At 42.8% G+C, this 23,188-nt stretch overlaps 1 protein-coding gene across 1 annotated transcript in view; it reads right to left on the bottom strand.

Annotated features, from left to right (window-relative positions):
- MYO10 (myosin X) overlaps nt 1–23,188 on the bottom strand; it is a 272,590-nt gene that overhangs the window by 25,304 nt on the left and 224,098 nt on the right. Inside the window, exons 20-28 of the mRNA XM_073332289.2 lie at nt 21,580–21,704; nt 21,280–21,394; nt 16,372–16,478; nt 15,163–15,375; nt 14,806–14,845; nt 12,264–13,166; nt 9,789–9,912; nt 7,750–7,993; nt 5,218–5,313 (exon numbers count right to left, since the gene is read on the bottom strand). Coding sequence (XP_073188390.2) covers nt 5,218–5,313; nt 7,750–7,993; nt 9,789–9,912; nt 12,264–13,166; nt 14,806–14,845; nt 15,163–15,375; nt 16,372–16,478; nt 21,280–21,394; nt 21,580–21,704 — 1,967 coding nt within the window. The remainder of the gene's footprint in view (nt 1–5,217; nt 5,314–7,749; nt 7,994–9,788; nt 9,913–12,263; nt 13,167–14,805; nt 14,846–15,162; nt 15,376–16,371; nt 16,479–21,279; nt 21,395–21,579; nt 21,705–23,188) is intronic.

Genomic DNA, 23,188 nt, shown 5'->3' with positions numbered 1-23,188 from the left:
TTCCTGAACTGCCTCAGAAAGGATCTCTGTTCTCAGCATTCAAAAAAACCCAGCAAGCCTCTATGCAGTCAGTTCAAATAATGACAGAATCCCAGAAGAAATAACCAGAATATCCTTGAATACCCCCTCCACCCCAGAGTATTTTTCCTAGATGTCCCATACCAACCCCCTTTGCACCATTCCATTTGAAGATAAATACCTTGTGTTAACAAAGAGTATCTCTAAAGAACTGACTGTAATCCCACTGAAGCCCTTCTACGACCTGGATGTACCCAAACATATAGCAAACAGTTCAGCTGGAATAGATACATTAGTAATCTGCACATTTTTTTGTTTGTTTTAAAACATTGGATGTTCACACCTCAGATGGTTCCCTAAATCCTGATGTAATAATGTTGTGATTGGACATTTCTTATTACTATAAACCTGAAAAAGTGAGCGTTTATATAATCTCGTATTTAAGTCCACTATGCATGTGGCAAGGGAAGGGGGAGGACAAAAAGAACTCCCCACACATTCCTTTTGTCTGTAGTCAGGAGCAAGGCAAAAATCAGTCTGCGCTAGGCTGCTTTGGAAGGAAGCCCTGAAGATGGGCCAGTGTCAATTTATTCCAACCCAGTGGTCAGGTATCCTGAAATAGCTGGCAGGTGGTGGAGCAGGAGTTGCTATTCCAACTGTAATCCTGAGTATCAACTACAGGAGGGCTAAACTTCAGCCATGTGGTCTGCCTTTGGGATATATTTCATCTACTTCTGGTCCCTGTAGAGTTAGAACCCGATTACCTTGTGCAATCCCACTGAAATATGAGCACCGAACTTGGCCAGTTATGCAGGTTTCCTGAACGTCATTCTTTGAGATATTAACTTGCCATTCTAAAGATACTTACCCTAGGGCCAAGTTTCAAAGGGCCTCATCCCAGCCTCTAAAACTGCATCTTCACACTTTTTGCAACTGCAGTTTTTCAAGTGCAGAAGTTGTATATACATGAGCATTTTCTATGCAAAACTGTGGATTTAAGTTTAGAGGCCTCTTTGAAACAATTGCCTACATTCATGGATCCTCTGCCTACACATACGTAATTGAAAACTGTGGTGTTTAGGAAATGCCAGGTTTCCACACCCATAAACCTGGAAACTGGACTCCTGGTAACAGTTTGAGACAGACTAAGTTGTTAAAACAGTATCACAACAGCCAGGGGTTTAGTAGCCTGCCTAACTCCTTCCACAAAGGTAACATTTTAATTAGTAGCAGCTATAAACACTTCAGTATCTAGGAAATGGGAAGTGAACGAGAGTGCTGGTTCTGATCCAGAGCCCATGGCAGTAGGAAAGAAGCTGAGAATAGGGTTATGGTCCTTTTTGTACCTCTGGATGAAAAATCTGGATCCACATTGGACACTGTTTTCCAGCTGGCTCTGTACCTGCATCCTGAGGGTGCAGGTGCCCTAGCAACGGAGATTGGCAGGGGCAATTCTTGAAGAAGAGCAGCCAAGTTTCGGGTGAAACCATTCAAACCTAGGAAATGTCTCACATGGTTTCCACTCATGGTCATAAATTAGCCCAGGTTTACTCAAAACTCACGTTCATCAAAAGCTGCACAAGCCTTTTCCTGAACTTGGCCTGAAACTTAGGTTTGTGACAAAATCTGAAAGCAGGCAAAATGGTTTCATTATGGACGCCTGGCCCAGTTCTAACCCAGTGTTTAGTAGCTCTCAAAAAGCTCCCCCGTCAATGCTCAGAATGGCACAGATTCCAGAGAGCATCACCTCCAGCCCTCCCTTGCTGGAGGGAGTATTAATGTAAGAAGGGCCTCTCTGAAGAGGGAGGGAGGGATAGGTTCAACTCTTAAAGGATCCTAAACCCAAAGTATTCCCACAGATTATAAACAGTGATTCATCTTTCCTTTCCTTTCCAGATTCTGACCCACAGGTATTTTACTTAAAATCCAGTGTATTAATTAAATCATATCAAAGAAGCCAGACCTCATAGTATAAGCCACCTACAAACCTTTTATTATACAACAGCTAGCGTGGGCATGTAGTAGTATTTTTTAAAAAAGTGATCAAAGTTTAACTTCAAGTACAAGTAGTGTACATATTTTCCTAAAATATTTTTTTAAAATTACGTAGTTAAAAGTGAATGAAAACCCTGCATCTGGGTGAAAGGAAGATGGCACTCGGCTCTGCAGTTCCCAAGTTAATGATTGGGTCTCAGAGGATCAGCAGGTTTCTTCTGCTAACCCCCAAACTGTTTGTTTGCATGCATGTGTCCCTTCGCCCCACACAAGAACAATGCAAAGAAAACAATAAGTACAAAATTTGTGGCATTTCCATCCCATGTGTGAGATTAACCTGCATAGGGAACAACACAGACCTCAGACCATTTCATTCAATGTAATCAGAATTAGCAAACAGATTCTTCTAAATCTGTTTTGGACCTGCTTTTCAGCAGTGCTGAACATTCAGAGCTCCCTTGACTTCAGCACCTCTGAAAATCTTTACACATCTCCCACTGGAACCAAGGTATTTTAGAACAATTGTGTACTGTGGAAACAGAAACAGGGAAAACGCCAGCAGGTAAATTAACCTGAATGTGTGTGGTGTGTATACTAAACAAACACTGAAACTAAAGTCACTGTCTCCTCTTATGTTTTGGAAAAAGGTAGAGATATGTGACTGAGAACATGAAAGCCCTTAAACTCTGGTAATTTCCTGTTGGCTCCTCAATAGAGCAGTTTGCCAGAGAGTAGAGTAGTTCAAACAGACAAAAGTAGCTAACTGGATCTTTATACTAGTGAGGCAGTTGGAAATTGCTGCCACCAGAGGCTGCCAATGGCAGCATGGTACAGAAAAGAGCCATATGTGGTAACCAGGATTCGGCCATGTGTCGCTTCCCAGCCTGCTCATGGTCATAAATATGTTACTGTATCTTATGACAAATCTCTCAAGTTAATAATGGAAAGTTTACAAATGGATTCAGATTATAATTTTAAGGAAGATTTAGCAGCTCATTTTAATTTCAAAAGAGATCACTGAATTAACTGTGCTGTTATAGCCTATGAAAAGTAGCCCTTTAAAGTATGAACAAGAAGAACTGCAATCAGAAGATGTCAAGGCCCTTTACTAACTTTAATTAATCTATATTCAATACCCCTGTGATGGAGGGAAGCATTATTCCCATTTTACAAATGAGAAAAAAGAGTAATAGAAATATTAAGGGTTAAATCCACAAAGGGGACTTCGGCTCATGTTGAAACACCTGACTTTTAGATGCCCTGCTGCCTAATGGAACCTTCAGCCATGAGTTAGGTGCCCAGGCTCCCTATACATTGCCAGGGGAGAGAAAGGCAGCTAAGAATAAGATCCACAGAAGCCAGCATGCTGAGTGGGGAGCTGCCTAAGGTAGCCACTAGGAAGTGCCAAGGATGGGGTCTGGGGACCTAAGACCTGCCCCTCAAACATAGTTAGACATCAAGCTCCAGGTTGGAGGGAGACATCTATCTCTACTTAGGATTCACAGCCCTGAACCCACTTTTGGAGTTAGATGGCTAAGCCAGGTCAGCCTTCTCACGTGCTCATGAACGAGAGCGCCCCTCCTTCACTTACATAGCCTAGTGGTTAGGGTATTCACTGGGAGGTGGGACATCTGATTTCAAATCCTTGCTCTGCCTGATAAAAAGCAGGTACTTGACTTTGGGTCTTCCGTACACAGGGGAGTGCCCTGACCAGCAGGCTATAGAGTCTGTCTCTCTCTGGTCCTTATTTATAATTATTTATACAAAGTGAACAATTATTTATACAAAGTGGAACAGCTTCAACAGGAGAGATTGAAGGAGCCACACCACCAGCTATCCACGCGCAAGTCCCTGCTCCAACTCAGGCAGACTGGGGATCTGAAGACAGTTATGTGGAGTGTGGGAGACCTAACCACTGGGCTATTAAGCATTCTGCGATGGACACACACACCCCATCTGAAAAATTCCCAAGCTGGTCACTCCCAGCTGTCTTTTATGTGAGGCCCAGTCGTGTGGGGTGTGGTCACCCCACACGCAAGATAGGCAGGGAAATGCCTAGCTTGTGAATCCCACTAGGCCTGGCTTAGGCATGAGCTAGGATGCTGCACAGCTCAGTGGGATCAGAACTTAGGTGTATTGCATGTCTCCTGGTAGAAACTTAGGCACCTAGGGAACTTTACTGATTCAGACTTAGGCGTCTACATGGTTAGGTGGCAGGTGAGTGGGGTTATCAGGATCTCAGTGGAGTCTAAATATTGGAATTAGTACCTAAGTCCCTTATTGATCTAGCACTAAGTAACTTAGATGAGGCCACTGAGTAAAAATACCCACATATCCTCACTTCTTGTCCTAGGAGTCCAGCTCAGCGGGCAGTGTAAAATTTAAAAATAACTTTATTTATTTTCTTACATTTGAATGCTTGTGGTTTTGTAAATGATGTGATAGGCAAGTAGGATATTGTCACTCAGCCATTGCAGGTAGTTTTTTAAATTCAGATTTTTGGATTTGGAATGTAATAGATCTAGCAACTTTAGCTTGCTCCTAGCCTATGAAACTATGGTTAGAAAATTTTTCTTTGCTGCTGCCAAGGATCCGTATCAGATTCTAAGACCTTTAACAGCTGAGCAGATGGAGATCACGTGCTTTGCTCTAAATACCAGTCTTCTCGTTTGTGAATGTGAGTGCACTCCTCTGAATTACAGTGACCATGTGAAATCTCACATACGAAAATATTTTAAGCCCTAATCCTGCAAAGAGAACAGTGTAGGAGCCTGCCAGACCAGGGCTTTATTTCAGACAGCCTATATTGGATCATACGGATTGCATCAGTTTTTTAAGCAGGTAAAGAAGGGCCTGAGAAGCACAAAAAGCAGTGAGAGAAGTGGCCAAAGGAAATCACCCTGTACAGGCAAGAGCACATTAAAGGTTGTCACAGGGAGCAGGCTGGAAAGCGACACATGGCCGAATCCTGGTTATCGCAGCACTGCTGATATGGCTCTTTTCTGTAACACGCTGCCATTGGCAGCCTCTGGTGGCTGCAATCTCCAACTGCCTCACAAGATCTTTCAAAGGGGATTAAATGCAGTGTGTTTAATACTGCTGGCCAATACCTTCAGAGATTGCAAGTAAAAGACTGCCAATACACTGCTGCTGTTTGCAAGAGTTAGAATGATATGGAGATGAAAAGCTTAATGATTCTCTTACCTAGCATCCTCAGGAGAGTCAGCAATCAAGTGGTAGGTCCTGTCGGCCATTACTATATCAATCCCATTTTCTTTACCGGTATTATCAACAATCTCTCTGAAATGGATGCAAATGCCAGAATTAACGCTAGAGAGATACCCCATGCACAGTGACAATGCCCTTCTAGTGAGCAGCTTAGACATGCTAATATTTCAGAATAATATTTACTTGTTTTACCCTGATTCACTTAAGATGTGTTACGCAGACTCCTGTTACTTAAACATTATCAATTCACCAAAACAATATTTGTCATGGCCATCGTAGCCACTGTCCAAGTTACCCATGTTCAAAGCACTGTGAAGCTTCACTTTTTAAAGTGGCCTTTTTTTCCCCTCTTGTCATTTAAAAAATAAATACTTACAACAACAAAGAAAAACCTTACTAATGAGGAGGAAGAGACCCATCTCTGAACAAATAACCAGTGTTGAGGAAAGGAAACATAAGATCTTACCCTGACTCCTTAAAATATTCAAGGGGTTGTTGAAGATGCCAGAAATGCAGGCCAAGATTTTCAAACGTAATGGCATTTTGTCTGTCAGTTTTTGGGTGACCAGTTTAAGACACATTAAAGGGCCCTGGTTTCCAGGAAGTGCTGAGCACCCATCCTCTGAAGACCAACCCTTTTGAGGTGCTTAGGTGTCATGGGGGGAAAGGGGTAGGGGAAGACTCCCTACCTGGCTCCTGGGACATGGCAACCCCAGCTCCTAGCTCCATGTGCTGCCTCCGCTCCACCCCAAACCCCCGTTCTGCAGCTCCCAATGGCTGGGAACCATAGCCAATGGGAGCTGCGGGGGCGGTGCCTGTGGGCGGAGACAGTACATGGAGCTAGGACCTGAGGGAGGGGAGTTCTTGTCACCCTTCCAGGAACTCCTCACCCCCAGGTAAGCACTGCCCCGCACCCCAACCCCTGGCTCTGAGGTCCCCACACCCAAATTCTTGCTGCTGGTGGGCAGGGAGGTCTGAGACTGCCCCAGCCTGGTCTGGGGGCTGCCCGAGCTGCTCAGGTGGCCTCCAGGCCAGGTGCACCAGCCACTGCAGAAGTCACAAGGGTCACAGAAAGACCTCTGTGACAAACACAGAGCCTTAACCATAACCAATATGGTAGACGTGAATATCGAATTCAAGAGTAACAGAAGGCTAGTTGTAAGAATCCAGGATCTATATTCATGGATTTACTATGTCAGTAGCTGCCCGTTACTACTGTGACAGATCTGTATATGCTCAAAGGGCCTGATCCAAAGCCCACTGAAGTCAATGGGAATCCCATTCACTTCAGTAGGCACTGGATCAAGCCCGGAGAGTAGACTTAGAGAGCAGTCACATCCGCAAAGAAAACTTGATGGAGCTTTGATTTAGGTTAAAAATAAGTTAGTAGTAATAGAATACAAATGATAGGCTCTGCTCAAGGTAGACAGAGAACAGGAACAAGGTATTGTAACCTAATCCTAACATACATTAGCAAAGCCATGTGGGGCAAATTCCACACATTGCCACACAGAACTGAGACTACACAGCACTATCAGTCTTTCATCTTAATACCCACTTAGGAACCCCCCTACCCGCAAACCTAAGATGTACTGAAATTTTAGAAGAGAAAGTAAAGACATTTTCACATAGAAAATCTTTTTTTCAAACATGCCTGCAGAGGCTTGGAATTGCGACACACATGGAACCATCTGTACCTGATAACAGGATACACTCCCACTCCTGGCTGGGATGATTTAACTGGGAATTGGTCCTGCTTTGAGCAGGGGGTTGGACTAGATGACCTTCTGGGGTCCCTTCCAACCCTGATATTCTATGATTCTATGATTCCTACATTATTAAAGTGCTATGTGGGAGTTCTAGTGACTCGATTATAATTGAAGTCAATGCAGGTTGCACAATTAAAGGCTGTGAAAACGTACTTTCTAGTGACTGAAAGCACTTTGATTAATTATAGGAATCTGGTATAGTGCGGAGAGATGGTAGCCTCTCCACAGTTAAGGTTGTAACCAGCTTCCATTATAAAGCCCTCTTTTAACCGCCATACACTTTTAGAAAACTGGTTTGGCCAGTAAATCAGTGCATTTATATTAAAGGTAAAGGAAAATGTAATTGTGGTTACAGGTCTCCCTGAGAAGATATCTGACTGTGACTCACAGTAGATTAAAAATTACTAAGACTAAAGGTTAGACAGTACTTCTTTCACCTTCTTCATTCCAGGTCTCCCTGTGGCTGAAGGCTTGACAGCATTTCTCCAACTGTCCTGAATGACTACTGAATAAGTAGGGCTGGGATTTTCAAATGTGCTTGACGTTGGTCTGATTACATTAAGACCTCAGTTGACTTAAATTGGAGTCAAGTTAGGACAGTGCTTAGTTCTTTTCTCACACACACATAAACACATGTACGAATGCATGGGAGTTGAGGGCACTCAGCACCTTTCAGGGTTGAGCCCTGACAGGTGTTTATGTAAAGCTATGTCCAACCAAAATGCACATGTAAACCTACCTAGCTGTTCGGATTTGAATGGTGCCCTTCAGCTTTTCTTCACTGTCATTTTCAAAGTACATGAGCCTAGACTGTCTGAGGACAAACCAGCGTTTCTTCCAGTTTCTTCTGGAAAGCGTAGATGATCCACCCCCCTTTTTGTGCAGCCAGCCCTGTTTGAGTGCTTCCTGCTTGGAACGGAACCACAGAAAGGTCTCGTCTTTCAAGACACACCAGCGTCGCTTCCATGTGTTCATTAAACCGCCTGGCAGAAAAGAGAGAGGATTAGCTTAAAAGGTTACATTAAAAATAAATAACAAAAAACATCAATCTAAAAAATTTAATACCCTGAGTAGGTCTATCTCGAAGAAACTAACAAATAAGTAACCTTTATTTATAACTAAATCAAGAGACTGAATCAACACTGACGATGGAAAGGTGTTAACCAATCACTGAAGTGACAATATCGCTGCCTTTCTGTTATGAATCATGAGACTGAAGACCTCATTTTCATATACACTAAGGCCACCTCACGCTGTTCTGGGAATGTACAACAGCTTTAAAGTGGGTGAACGGTGTAAATAGGCCTTACTGGAAATGAGAATTAGGCCCCAGTAGTTTATCCCAACAAAAGCAATGCTAACACCAGAGTTTAATACATATTCAAACTTACAAAAAACATCCCTAAACGTTTAAGGTTGCTATGAGCAAATAATACCAAACTCAAAACTACCAGAGCTGGTACAGCTGAGGAAACTGAATTTACCATGGAAACTGTTGCTGATTTAACTATACAAGCACAGTTAAACCACCATAACTCCCATAGTGTGGGTGCAATTATACCTGTATAACCGTGCTTATACTGATATAGCTTATTATCGTTTGGGAAGCAAAATAAGTGATACCAGAACTAATTGCAACCCCACTAGGATTTTATTAATATAACTACATTGGCAAAAAACCCATCCCCCAATCAACATAGTTACAGTAGTAAAACTTTTGAGGGTAGGCCAGGCCACAGCATAAAGCCATTCTGCATACATCACCTTTTCACACATACCTCACCATCTCTATACAAATCAGTCACAGTCATCATGCTGACACAAACTCAGACAATCTTAACTCTGTCCACTGTAGGATGGCAATGTATCTGGAGGATATTTACTCATTAATTTGGTTGTGATTTATGTCTGATATGCCCTCTGGAACTTTAACTGGTTTTAAGGATTTATTTTTGGGGGGTGAGTGTATTTTTGTAATATTGGATTTGTGAACGGAATTATGTTGTGATTAGTAAGGAGAGTTGCTGTGGTGTTGCATGGTTTGTAGAGTAACTGTCATTGTTAGAGGGGAGAGGTAGAGCAAATTTTTGTGGGTCATGTAAGTTCCCACGTCTTCTTACGTGAGGGCACTACGTTGATAAACCTCATATATAGAATAGAATACAACCTATAGGCTGTTGCCACTCATCTGCTGGGAAAACTAAGAATCATAACAAAAAAACTCCTGAATATATTCTTTCCTAAATCTCTCGTGGTGCTTTGTAATATAGCCTATTTTGGATTACTGATCCTAAGCCCACTGAAAGACTTCTGTTGACTTCAGAGTGGTCTCTGGCACTGGCTCCTAGTACACTGCATGTCAGAATGTTTTTATTTATCTGTTTAGATTGGAAGGTCTTTGGGGCAGGAACAGTCTCTCCTTTACCTCTGGTAGAACCTGGCTTTCTAGCCACTTTATAAGACATATCCAACGTTCAGCTGTTCACTCGTCAGTGAAGATGTTACGTGAAATGAATGCAGACTATAAAAGGTAATGAAGTTGAGCTGCTTGGTCCATGTCCCTTTGCAGAAGAGGAACTATCTGCAATCTGCCTAATACAAGACATTGCAGTCAGAGCTTAAGTTGAGAATGGCTCTCTCCACGTCATTCTCTCACCCCTTAATGAAATCATAAACAGCAAGCAGTACTGAAGTGGAGCTATAATCCTTAAAACAGGAAAATACTAGAGAGATTTCTGAACATTTTGGTTCTTTAACCAGCTCTGGTCGGCTCTATACCTTTCATGTATAAAAAGCTGTGGAAGTAGGGCAAACTGACACAACTGTAGACCGAATCCCTCCGATAGGAAAGTTCGTCATCTGTATCAAACCTGGAGTCAAAGTCTTCTTCACTGTCTTCAAACTGTGGAAGAAAGGGAAGAAAGGTGAAATGAGCAGCCAGGAGGCAAGAAGGACATCATGTCAAACAAACGTTAACTGCCTCTAATATAGGAAGGAGCTTACAGCAGAATGGCTAATGGCTAATGCAGAATAAAAACATTTTAAGAAAAAGCAAAGTTTAGATTTTTATACAGCAGATTTTTTGAAGTCTGATACCATAACATTTTGTGACGTTTCTACAACACATGCTCCGTGGTCAGGTATGTATTGCACAACAGAATAATGGGGATGGGTGGGGAGAGGAGAGAAACACATATGGAAAGTTAACCCTACCCACTTCTGAAACAGCTCTTGGAGGATCTTTACCATCTCCATACTCTTCTAGCTGGGAACATAATGTTCCCCATTGTAGTTATTATTCTCACTGATAGTAATCCCCAAATTGCTCCTGTGGGGAAGGAAAGATGCTGTGGGGACAAATAAGGGCGTCCAGAATAGGCAGTGTTGCTGGGAACAAGGCTCTTTCTTCTCCCAATTTGCATTGTGGGCAGACTTTCAGTCTATTTATCTTCTCCTGGGCTGACAATTTCATTTTGGAGCTGTCAGTCAGGAATACAGGGTGGGATTTTCAAAAACAGCTAAGTGAGTTTGTTGCTTAACTTCTATTGGCATAACTAACTCACTTAGGCATGTCTGAAATGCCTCCCACTGTGTTGAACAGTGTGGCCCATTCCGGCATCCCATCTGAGAAAGAAGCCCCCTACCTCGGCTGGAACATTGGCAAAGTCACTGCCTCCTCAGATATTCCCCAGAGCCTGATGGCCCTTCATGAATTTATACATCTGAATTTAATCCTTACAGTCTAATCCTGAGGAGAACTGAGCTTTCACCATTCCCACTAAAGTCAAAGGAAGCTCAGAGTGCTCAGCAGCTCACACTGTGCACTTGGTTTATAATTAGCCCTACTATCTATATATAACAAACCTATGTAACAGCTTTACAGCTGTTAAAGGGAGTTATCCTTTTGAAGGGTGCAACTGGTGTGCACTACCTCCTCCCACCCCTCAAGACCTGTATGTAACACTCAATTTAGATGGTTTTCAAAAAGCAAAATCTACAGAGTATCCTTAGGTATGGGGCAAGTTCCCCTCCTGTCCCCCCGAGCCCTTACACATTCAGTTTAAGTTCCTGATCTGGTTTCATACACAGATAACCATGTAGGGGATGGGGGATAAAAGGAGTCTTCAGTCTACACTGTTGAAATGTATCAGGATGAAACATGTAATTGTTCACTCATTCTCTCAGGTGGGAAATTGGTCACTAGGTATCGTAGGCAAAGCTGGTATGGAAAAGTTCCCAAATAGCACCACACAAGCTAATTCCCTAATGTCAGGGAGGGAAAAGGTGCCAGAGTTTATTTCTTCCCTGCAGGAAGAGCCTTCCTCAGAAAAATAAGCTGATGAGAAAACAAACCCCACAGAATTAGCCAAAGAAATACCAATTTATTCCTAGGGCAACAGCAGTCAAAACAAGAGTAAAAATAGCTCATTGTATTTTATTGCCTGAAATATAACAATCCAAGATATTTTAGTGCTGCTTCTGCCCTCAGAGCCAGTCAATATTTGTATGTTTTCATGGTTGCTCAAGCACTATAGGCTCTAGTCCTTTTATTTTCCCAATCATAAATAGTTTGGGTGTATATTTGGTAGATGAAACCAAGTTCTTTCAAGAGATTTATGGTTGGAAGAATAAAAGGACTGAAAGCCTACAGTGGGTTTGAGAAACGGCCCTGAAGAAGAGCCTTCCACAAAGGAGAAAAAAGTGTCCCAAGAATTCACATTCAGTAATATGAACATTTGCTATTATACGATAGTTACTTTTGACAAAGAAAGGTTTTGTGTATCTAGTTTCTCAAGGCTTTTTGCAAACAGTTGATTCAATACTATTCTATCCTGTATATATAGTTGAATCTTCTTATAATGAATTTACTCACCTTCCCCATATAAGAACTGTACTTAGACTGTACCCTAATCCAGGTATGGAACTCCTGATTGAAATTAATGGGAAGTTCTGCATCAAAATTGATAGAAGGATATAACCCTGTCCAGAGGTTCCTCTAACTAGGAATGCAATTCATACATCTAATCTGTCTGTGGATTTCTAGTACACCCATCCCAATGGTATCTAGTTGCCAGTAGATAACTATGTCCAAGTTCAGTGTAAGCAAGGTCAAGCTATATATAATGTATGTGCATATTTATAGGAACAGACACAGCTACTGGATTTGGTACATCTACCATTCAAGGAAAAATTTAACTACCATTTCTTCTGAATGTATAATGTTAGTGGGTAACAAGAAATAAAGGTACTCACAGATGACTGGGCTCCTTCAGAGCTGAACCTGTATGCCCCAGAACTGTTGTACGTCCCCACTGAGCAGCGGTAGTCAGGAGACCACTGGCTACTGTGAGAATTAGAAAAAGTCACGCTGCTGCCAGAAGTGATGGCACCATCTTCATAGTCATCTTGATCATAATCATAGTCCCCATCGGGAGAAATCAGTTCCTCAGAATTTTGGGGTCTGCAGGACACATTTTCTGGCATGCAGTATGTGGATTCACCACTCGAAGAGTTGTGGAGACTGAGAGAGTCGTGGCCGGAAGCAATAAGCATGGTGTTGCTAGCAGCAGGACTTGTGGGCACTACTGTGTCATTCATATAAGGATCCTCTTCTGAAGAGTCATCACTAGTTCGAATGCCACTCGTCCTCTGATCTGAATGGCCATGCTCACTTGGATTGGGTGAATCCTTAAACGCATCATCATCAGCTTCAAAGCCCTCGTCCACCTCCTCCTCAGGGTATGGCTGGCTGAAGTTAAAGTTGGGCTTTTCACTGCACGCATTCCCAGTCAGTTCATTGAGCTTGGCAGAATAACCACTGCCCACAGAAAGTGACCTCTCGATGTTTCGGACACATTCATCAATCTCATCAAAGTTCAGAGACTCCAGGAATTCTTGAGCTGCTCGGCATGCCTCATCCTCAAGCCGTTTGAGTTCCTCGTCTCGGAGCTGCTGCAGCCTCTGCAAGGAAGCCTCTGTCAAGGACAGCTCTTGTTGCTCCTTCATGCGTTGCAAGTCTTCGATCTCTTTCTCCAGGCGCAGGATCTCTTCCACCTGTTTGTTTTCTTTCTGCTTCTCCAGCTCTTGCTTCAGCTCTGCTTCCTTCTGGGCTTTCTGAGTGGCTGCCAGTTCCTGCTGCTTCCTCTCCTCTTCAGCCTGCATTCCAAAAAGAAATGTAAGATTCCTTACTTTCTGTTGTTCAAGCTCCATAATCCTTCCATGTTGTTCATTTAAAAGAACCCTTCTCCCTCCATGTAAGAAGATGAAGTGACAGTGTTGTTACATTTACCCATAGACACTGGAAAGCTCAAATGCATGCAAAAGGCTCAATCCTTGCCAGGAACTAAATGAGGTGTGATGTGAAAGACATCCCCATGCAAACAACTATATCAAGTTTCTTTTGGCTTCACCTGCCAACTTCTGTAATAAGTTTAGTTTAAATGCCCTGGGTGCTTTTTCCTTTTCTTTTCTTTTTTATTGGTTGGGACAAGAGATAGAAATAAACAGGATGGCAGAAAGCAGGGGCAGCGAGTTATATCTTCATGTGGTGCCTTAGCACCAGCAATATTCAGAGCCCAGGGGCCCAGCTCCACCAATATTTGGGGCCGGGTGTCCCCACCGACCCCACCTGCTGCCCCCCCGATTGTTCCCCAGCCCCTTCTTGCTGCCCCCGGCTCCCCGCGCGCCTCCCTGGACCCCGGAGCAAAGCGTCCCTGCCTTTGCTTCTTCCGTGCAGCTCCATGCTGCCACCCTGCAGCAACTGCTGCTGCAGGGTCTAGTGCCCCCCACCTCCACTGCCAGGGCACACCAACTCTGAGCCTGCCCTTCCACCTCAGACCCTTCCCTTTTCCGGTGGGACCCTCCACCAGCACAGGGGGCCCCTCTGCCTACAGTCACTGCTCCTGCCCCATGCTGAGCAAGGAGGCAGCCCCATCCCTCACCCCCAGTGAGGCTACAGTCAGGGGCAACAGCAGGGGAGAAGGCGCACGCAGCACCCCCCGGCACCCACCACGGGGGAGACAAGGGAGATTCCGGGACCTGAGAGGGGCCCTAGGAGCACATGCAGTGACAGTGGTGGGGTGAGTGTGCTGCCGGGGGGGTGGGAAAGGGGGGCTCCTCCCCCAGAGCTCGCTGCTGCCAGCAGGGAAAGGGCTGGGGAGAGTCCTCCTCTCTGGCCCGTCCCATAGCAGCCTGCCTGCACCCCAAACTTATCCCCAGCCCTGCCCCACCCCAGAGCCCACACCCCCAGCCAGAGTATTCACCCCCCCACCGCACCCTCAACCTTCTACCCTAGCCCTGAGCCCCCTCCAACACCACAAACCCCTCATCCCCCTGCACTCCAACCCTCTTCCCCAGCCCTGAGCCTCTCTAACCCCCCAGCCCCAGCCCTCACCCCCACATTCCTACTCTCACCCTGAGCCCCTCCCACACCCCAAACCCCTAATTCCTAGCCCCAGACAGAGTCCTCACCCCCTACACCGCTACTCTTGCCCTGAGCCCCTCCCATACCTCAAACCCCTCATCTGCAGCCACACCCCACAGCCATCACCCCGTCACCAGCTCCCTCTGCACCCCCTCCCATCCCCAAACTCCCTCCCAAAGCCTGCATCCTGCACCCCAATCCCTTGCCCCAGCCTAGGGCCTGCACCCCAGACCTCCTCCCCCACCCAAACTCCCTCCCAGAGCCTTGGGCAGAGTTTGGGGGGCAGAGTTTGGGTGGGGGCGGGTTCTGGGCACCACCAAAATTTCTACAAACCTGCCACCCCTGGCAGAAAGTATTAACAGTGTAATTTACCTGCTGGGCAAGACGTTCTGCTTCTTGCCTTTGCCTTTCCCTGCAAGGATAAGAAGAAAAAAAAAAGTTAGCAAGAAGAAGAAAGGGGCGAGGGGACTTCATTAGGGCAGTAGTAGAGTTTTCAGAGGGGTTTTTTGTCAAATACAAGTAGCAACTCAAAATGAAACCACTAAGGGTATATTCTCCCCTTGTGTGCCTGAGAAACTCCCATGAACGCTACACATATCTCTCGTCATCACTAGTAAAGATTTACAAAATCAGCTGTGATTACTTGAGGCAAAGGTGATATAGCCTGAAACCCATGAAACCTGATGTTTGCCTTTCAGATCCAGTCAAACAACAGCACACGCTGCACACCTTTCCTCCTCTTCTTTCCTCCTCCTCTCCTCCTCTTGTCGCCTCTTCTCCTCTAATAGCTGTCTGTAAACACGTCGAGCAATCTGGCCTCGCAGCTGCTTCTGCAAGGTTATGGCTGCTTTCCTCAGGTGAAGGAACTTTCTCCTTAGAAGGAATGCCCTGTAGTTCTTCTGTATCACAACCACGTAATAAAGCACCTTTTTGTAATGCTTTCTGAAAGAAGACAGAAAGAGCTTCTCTGTAAAGAGGGTTTGACTACCAGCTAACTGAGGTTTCTATGTAACTGCCCTGCATTAAAGAGTCCATGGTAGTAAAAAAGACAGAGGTATTAACTCCGGTCCTGTGACAGCTCTCCCATTATGGTTTATGTTATCTCTCCCTAGAAAGTGGACATGGTCTTTCTGTGAGAGAGCTAGCTGTGTCTAAACTAAGTAAATACACACCACCCAGCCTTACATTTTTAATACCTCCTCACAAGGAGATGCTGTTAGAAACTACCAGGGGTTTTGATATATATCCTGCACCATGAAAAGAAAAATCACACACAGCAAGATAGCATTGTTTTATGTGACATATTGTTCAGACTATATGGACAGGACTAATATGCACATGAAAAGAAATGACCTCATTATGCAAACAACTATTGAACTGTCCTCTATTGACTTATAGAGGAAACAGAGAAGTAAACAGATGGGATGGACTACCCTGACTCTTATACATAATGCATGAAACTAGGTGAGCAAATAAATCATCATAATTCAGTCACCCAATGTCATTGTTCTTTTGTTCTTGAACAAAGAATCATAAACCGATTGTTCCTAATTTACCTTCTCTTCCCTCTTTCTGTAATGGCAAACAGGATAAGCCAGATCCTCAGCTAGTATAACTCAGTGTAGCTCCACAGGCTTCAGTGGAGCTACCCTGATCTGCAGCTACTGTGATCTGGACCCATGATATTATATGAATGCTCCTCTGTGTATCTTCTACACTCTGACATCTTAGTTATTAAAAACAATTCAAACCACCTCCTGTTTTATTAAAGGATTGACAAAATAGGGTTGAGATTTCCAAACCACCTATGGAATTTGGGTGCCCAATTCCTATCAGAAATGAATGATAATCCTCTAGGCAGCATTGGAAATCCCTCCCAATGAAGAGGTGCATCTGCATATGCAGCCCACTAGTTAATATTCCCACCTTGTTACCTACCGTGCTACATAACCTAAGACATGTGCTCGGATAATCATGGTTGCCTTGGTAACTTCTATCTCTCTCTGCTTCTCCAACTTGTTTTCCAAGGACTCCCGAAGAAAGACCTATGCAAGAAAAGTTCTGGCTTAATTGAATTCAGCTACCACAGTGATGGATGTCTTATAAATGCACATGAACATAACAATAACAATAATAAACGGCTGCTGGGATGCAAGGTTACATAGGTAACATACCACAGTTGACATTGAAGGAGGAATTCAGAATCAATATATATATTTTCCTAAGAGGAAAAAAAATAGAACACTTTCCTCTTAAGAACTAAAAAGCCCCAAAATGGCAATTACTCCTCTATTCCATGAGATCCTGACCCTACTGAAGTCAACGGGAGTTTTCCCATTGACTTAAACGGGGCCAGGATTTTACCCAAATTGTCTACTCACTAATGACTATAGTCAGCAACATTATTACTAGACTTTCTTCAAAGTAGCTCTATCCTTCTGAAGATTAATACACACATAAAAGAACTTTGGCTTAGCAATGTGAACAATCTGACTGACACTGACAGAGCCAGAAAATTCAGCCTTGAGGCTTAAACTGCTTCAGAGTAACAACAATTTACTGCAAACTCCTAAGAGGGCCCATTCCTGCAAATTCCTCTTGCCAGGGCACAAATCAAAACAGAAGTAGCATCTATGTAAATGAAAGCAGTTTTAGGTCCAGGGGCTTGACTAAGGAGCAGATTTTTGTCCTGTTGTTAAGCAGTGAATCTACTGCTGTGGACAAATAACTCAGTAAGATTTACATGCACTTGCTGAGAGGAAAGCATAATCTGCTCACTGAAAAAACTTTGGAAATTTGATGAGCAAAAGATATGCTGAGTAACCACTTCTGTAGTAAATGATATATTTCTGTATTTTCTGTTTTTTAAGTACCTTCTTAGCTACAGCACTCATGTCAACACCACACCAACTTTGCAAAGTTACACTTGTTTTCTGAGGTTTACAGTAGTGTGTAAATTGTAACTGAAATGGGTAAATCTTAATTATCTTCTTGCACTCCTGTAACTTGATTTTTTAAACAATCTGGAACTCAAAAAAGAAAGTCCATTACCAAGTGGGGAATTTTAAAGTACATTTTCAGCCTGGAGCTAGTTTTTATGGTTCAATCTTAATAATAATGGTGCTGATTAAGATGCTATAATGTAGTTCTGTGCTATGTGCCCTGTGTGGTATAAGACCTTTTCCGGACCTCCTCTTTCATCTGCATCTTAGGGCCGAATTGTCTGGCACCTACTATGGATGTATGGCTTGAAATATGGTGGACTTGTGGTGTTAGGCTGCACTGGGGCAGAAGGAGTGGCGGAAGCCTAGAGCAGGGACACTTTGCATCTGAAAAAAGAACAGAAGGACTTGTGGCACCTTAGAGACTAACCAATTTATTTGAGCATAAGCTTTCGTGAGCTACAGCTCACTTCATCGGATGCATTATTATGCTCAAATAAATTGGTTAGTCTCTAGGGTGCCACTAGTACTCCTTTTCTTTTTGCGAATATAGACTAACACGGCTGCTACTCTGAAACTTTGCATCTGAAGCACAGAGCCACGCTCGGGGGCAGCTGTTTATAGGAGCCTGGAGTTAGGGATTGTGGAGGTGAAGTGAGCGTGTGGCCAGTGTGGACATACAGGCACACACTAGATTCACTGAGCCAAAACTCTGTGTGGTACAGGAGGGCAAGAGTGTGTCAGAAGGGGCAAAGAGGGCAGCAGCTGCTACTTCCGTCCACAGGCTGTAGTGGTGGCTGTGCAGCTGCTTTGCACCTTGCCTTCACATTCCTCCCCTCCCCTGTAGTTCTCAAGGGATGACACTCTACTGGTTGGGTTTTGCTACGAGATGAGGGAGGAGTAAAATCTTGTGTGGAGTTCAAGTGAAAAAGGATGTAATTCTCCTGGCTTTTTGGAGCCCAAATCCTCACCACTGTTCCAATTTCAGTGGGCACCGAGGAAATGTGTTGTGAGGAAAGAGCAAGCTGCTTACTTAGCAGGAGAGCTCTGTTGGATTATGGCCCCTTGTTTTTGAAGCAGGATTTGTTAACTTGGCAGAAATAACCATTAAAAAAGGTGACGGTCAGATATGACTAAAATTTATTATTCTGCACTGATGCATTTTTCAATAGGAAAGAAAGCATTTCCCTAGGAATAAGGGCTTTTTCTGGAATTCTTTTACTTCTGTACAACAACAAAACACCAAACCAACTTCTCACCAATGAACACGGGGGACTCCCCATATGGAAGACTATGATCCAGGCCTGAGTGGAGCCTCAAAGGGGCTGGATTATACAACAGTTACCCAACGTTGGTGAGCACTCACTTGCATGAGAAGTCCCATTGCCTAAGTGCTCACCAGTGTAAAGGTGCACCATCTAGATTTTTACAGAGAGTCTTTACTTACACATATGAAACAGCCTCTGCTTCAGTGGGTCTGCTGTCCTTTCCTATTCAATTTTGCTCTAGCACTCTCTAGATCACTGTGGTCCTGATTCAGGACAGCACTAAATTGCTTTCCCAAAAGGGGATGGATTTAAGCACGTATTAAGCATGGGCTTGTGTGTTTTCCCGAATAGGAGTGCTTTCGTGAATCTGGGCATGTAAGAACAAGTAGTATCTCAACAGCTGCCCTAATCCCGATGATCTTATCATCACTCCTTTTACATCAAAATGGAAGGGATAATATCATTAAATACCACAAACAGTAACTTTTTTTCTATTTGTTAAAACTGTTTTATTCCTCTTTTTGTATACTGTAATTTTAAAAAATGGATACAAAGCTATCCTTTTCCTCTTTACTGTAGTACAGATGAGCTGTATTGTCCGTTCCTCAGTAATGTGAAGGGTAGTTACAGATAAAGTTAAAACAACATTTAGGCTCTGATTTAGATCCAAAAATCAAGACAACTGGCTGCAACTTTGCCCTTGGCTTGCTACCTGTACTGATTTTTGCAGGTGATGCAGGTGATCTTGTGCCTATGCAAGATGTACAGTTTGAATTTAATGTCCTCTTGCCCTCCTCAGAAATAAGCTCCTTACTGACTTGCTTCACTCGTACATTTACCAACCCCCTTAGGTGATTCTTGCACATCGCTGGGAAAGTTGTAAAACCAGCTCTGACAGCTGCAAAGGTTCTACTGTATATGGAGCTTTCAGAGCAGTGTGGAGTCTCTCTTATATATTTCCCTATATTTTGAAGCAATGCCCATGGTTTAATCAACATGACTACACATGAATGGGTGTAATACGGTTAACACACTGCATGCCTCTGAAAGAACATGCAGTGTGAAGCAAAACCTAGTTATGGCTTTGAATCTATAGCATTATTTGTAAACAGTGGTCTACAAGAAGGTGGGACAAATGTCAGTGTAAATCAAAAAGAAAAGGAGTACTTGTGGCACCTTAGAGACTTTAGTCTAAAGTCTCTAAGGTGCCACAAGTACTCCTTTTCTTTTTGAGAATACAGACTAACACGGCTGTTACTCTGAAACCAGTGTAAATCAAAGTGATCTATAAGTCTTTAGGTCACAATATAATGGGAGACAGTTTCAATTCTATCTATGTTATCTTAATGGGCTCTTTTGGATTTACTAACATGCTGCTTTTTTGTTGAGATTTCACCTTGTAAGAACACAACACACAGGAACCATGTGGTACTTCCATTCACTTCTTTTCAAGCCCTTTAGATGTGTTATGGAATGGATGGAACTGTTAAATGTAAATGCTACTATAGAAAGTCTCACTGAAATCAATGGGATTTTACAAGGTATCTTTGCCATGGATTCCTTATGATAAAAACACATCAAGAATAATAACAAAGCTCTTTACAAATACTTATACTGGACAATTGACAGTTCAGCCAGCTTTACTTCTGGGTCTGTTATCCCCTTATTGCCCATACATAAGGCCCAGTAGCATCAGTGGGAGTTACACCGAGGGACATAGCAGTAACAGATGAGAGGCCTGCAGGACCATCTTGACCAATTCGGAATTATTCTTTACAGTATATTCCCTAGTACTTTGCCCAGTATACTTTTAACTGTTTCTTAGACTCCCATAAAATGGAATATCTATGTGTGCAATACTATTAAATGATTTGAGGAGGCTAGGGGCATACATTCACAGGAAGGATGGAATCTCTGCAAAGGCCTGTTGTTTGAGATCAAGCTTTTTTCTCTGTGTTGTAGCCAAACAAAAAAAAGTGTGGGTTTGGTTGCTCATGAACTAAAATACGTTTCAAAAAAAAATTTTTTTTTAGTTATTTGGCATGAAGAAGATGCAGAAGTGAGAGTTAACTGCCTGATAACATGCATGTCCAGTTTCAGCACAGTGTAACCCACAGAAGTCCATTTCTGCCACCCTTAAAAACACTGGGTGAAATCCTGGTCCCACTGGCTTCAATGGGGTCAGGATTTCACTCACTAAGAACCACCATATTCTGCGCAAGCAGTGTCATAGGAATGAATGGGTCTTCTCGCAAAGCAAGGTACTGCTCCATGTGAGTAAGGGTGTTAGAATCTAACATTTTAGGCCCTGATCCTACAAACACTTATGCACCCGAGAAGCTTTATTCACGTTGAGTAGTGCCATTGGACTCACATGGTCTACTTGTATGAGTAAAGCTACTTGCATGCCTAAGTGTTTGCAGAGTCTTAAACTAAGTTCTCCAGAGCAAGGGCTAGCTCTTACTATGTGTTTGTACAGCACCCACCACAATGGGGCCAACTCAGCTCTACCCCAATACAAACAGTAAGTTCAACCACAGCTGTGCAGTTGGGAGCTGCCTAAATACTGTCCTTAGACTCATATTAGCAACAGCCATGGAATGAAAGAGGACAACCATCTAATAAGATTATGTTACCTTATTTTTTCCAAGCTGCCATTCGGTGCTAGTACCATCATACAGATGAAGGAGGACGGCACACTTCCCTTTTAAATCTTCAGGCACAGTTAAGTTTCTCATTAGGACTTTATACCTGGTTCCCACCACAAAAAAAAATTTTTTTTAAATTACTTATCTCTTCATTTGACAATAGAGTTATCCCTTCTCCCCCGCCCCCATCCATTTCATAAGGTTTCTTCTAATCCTCTGAGTTAAGAGCATGAGCTCAATATCCAGGATTTATGTTTGTTTCATACAATTGTCCCACTGCATGTTTACCTTTTATAAAAATCTTGAAATTGCCTTCTCACTGGAAAGCCAGCCCGTCGTATCCTCACTGTCTCCAGCATCCCAGAATAATGTAGCTGGTTAAGCACCACTGTCTGGTCGAACTGGTCTGGCATCTAAAACAAATGGATTTTTAAAATTAAAATAACTTAACAATAACGGATATTAACATGGTCTCTATCAAATTTGTAATGTGAGATCTTGGGAAAATAAATGAAAAGCTATACATACAAATCAGAGAAGCATGGAGCCAAGTCAGAGCTTCCTACACCCAAAATACCTTTCACTGGCTGTACAGTTTCTAAACACATGAACATTTCAGGAAATATGAAGCATCTCTTCAGGATAAAACAAACTAAAAGGGTAATTACACAATGTAATCTCCATATCTGCAGCACTGCAACCCCTGTTTAACCCAATCAGCCATCTCTTTTTATTTCACTTGTATTTAGTAACTAGACATTGCTCTCAATAATGAAACAGTAGAAAGCACCAAGGGATTGCTAAATTAATAGCTACAAAATTATAGCTTGAAAAAAATAAACCCCCTTAATCTGCATTCCCTGGAGATAAACACAGGGGTTGAGACTAATTAGAATAGCTAAGGAATAGGTTTGTGTGTGTGTTGTGTTTTTATTTTTGTAACAACGATAGACATTTCATTTCCTATTTAAAGTTGATGATGAAAACTTTGTCAGTTTCTTCCCTCTTCTGATTAGTTATATATTTCATTACTATTATTTCATACTAGTCATGTTTTGGCTACCAATGCAAAGCAGCAGACAGGTCATTTTATTGTGTGTACGTAGTAGAAAGCATTTATTTACCTAGCATATTCAGCCACATCATTCTGTTTCTTTAGCTTTGTGTTTAGCTATTTTAGCATCCTTTTTTATTTAGAAAAGAGATGCACCAAATAAGTTATAAACCTGATCATTCGCATATTAAAGCCTAAACATTACCATCAGTGGTGTTTCTTATTTAGCATCCACGGCTACTTTTTTGCCATATCTTGCTTCTTGACCAGATACTGCAGTGGAAGAATCAAATTCTTCTTTAAATTACAACCATAAAAAAGCGACTAAAGTCCGTGTAAGGTGGCAATCCTGCAAGGCACTGAGCACTCTATCCCTAACCCTGAAAAGTCCATACATATGTGCTTAACTACATAAGGTGAGTAATTCCATTGAGTTCAGTGGGGCTACTCACTTGCTTACGGTAAACCACTTGCTTTGCTGATACAGGCCATCTACCTGAGTAAGACTTGCGTGCACAGTATGGCACATATGACTAATTGGCTATATAGGGCCTGATCCAACTCCCACTGCAGTCAATGGACATCAGTGGGAGCTGCGTCAAATGCTAAGTGACACTGGTTCAAAATGCTTTTTCCATTACTTGTGAAACGGTGAACTTTAATGGTGCATTATTTATCACAAGTAATCCTAAGAAAACACAACTTCACAATAATTATTTTAGAACTGCACAACTTCATTCAGTTATATATCTCCTGTTGCTGCCAGTCACAATTAAACTAATGTATTAGTTTTATGTTCTATTTATTAGACGTTTAAAACAAAGCAAAATATGTATAGAAGGG

The sequence above is a fragment of the Lepidochelys kempii genome, chromosome 2 (genome assembly GCF_965140285.1).
Source record: "Lepidochelys kempii isolate rLepKem1 chromosome 2, rLepKem1.hap1, whole genome shotgun sequence".
NCBI classification, from domain to species: Eukaryota; Metazoa; Chordata; order Testudines; family Cheloniidae; genus Lepidochelys; species Lepidochelys kempii.
Note: the sequence above shows the minus strand (reverse complement) of the source record. Positions and strands in the feature narration are given on the sequence as shown.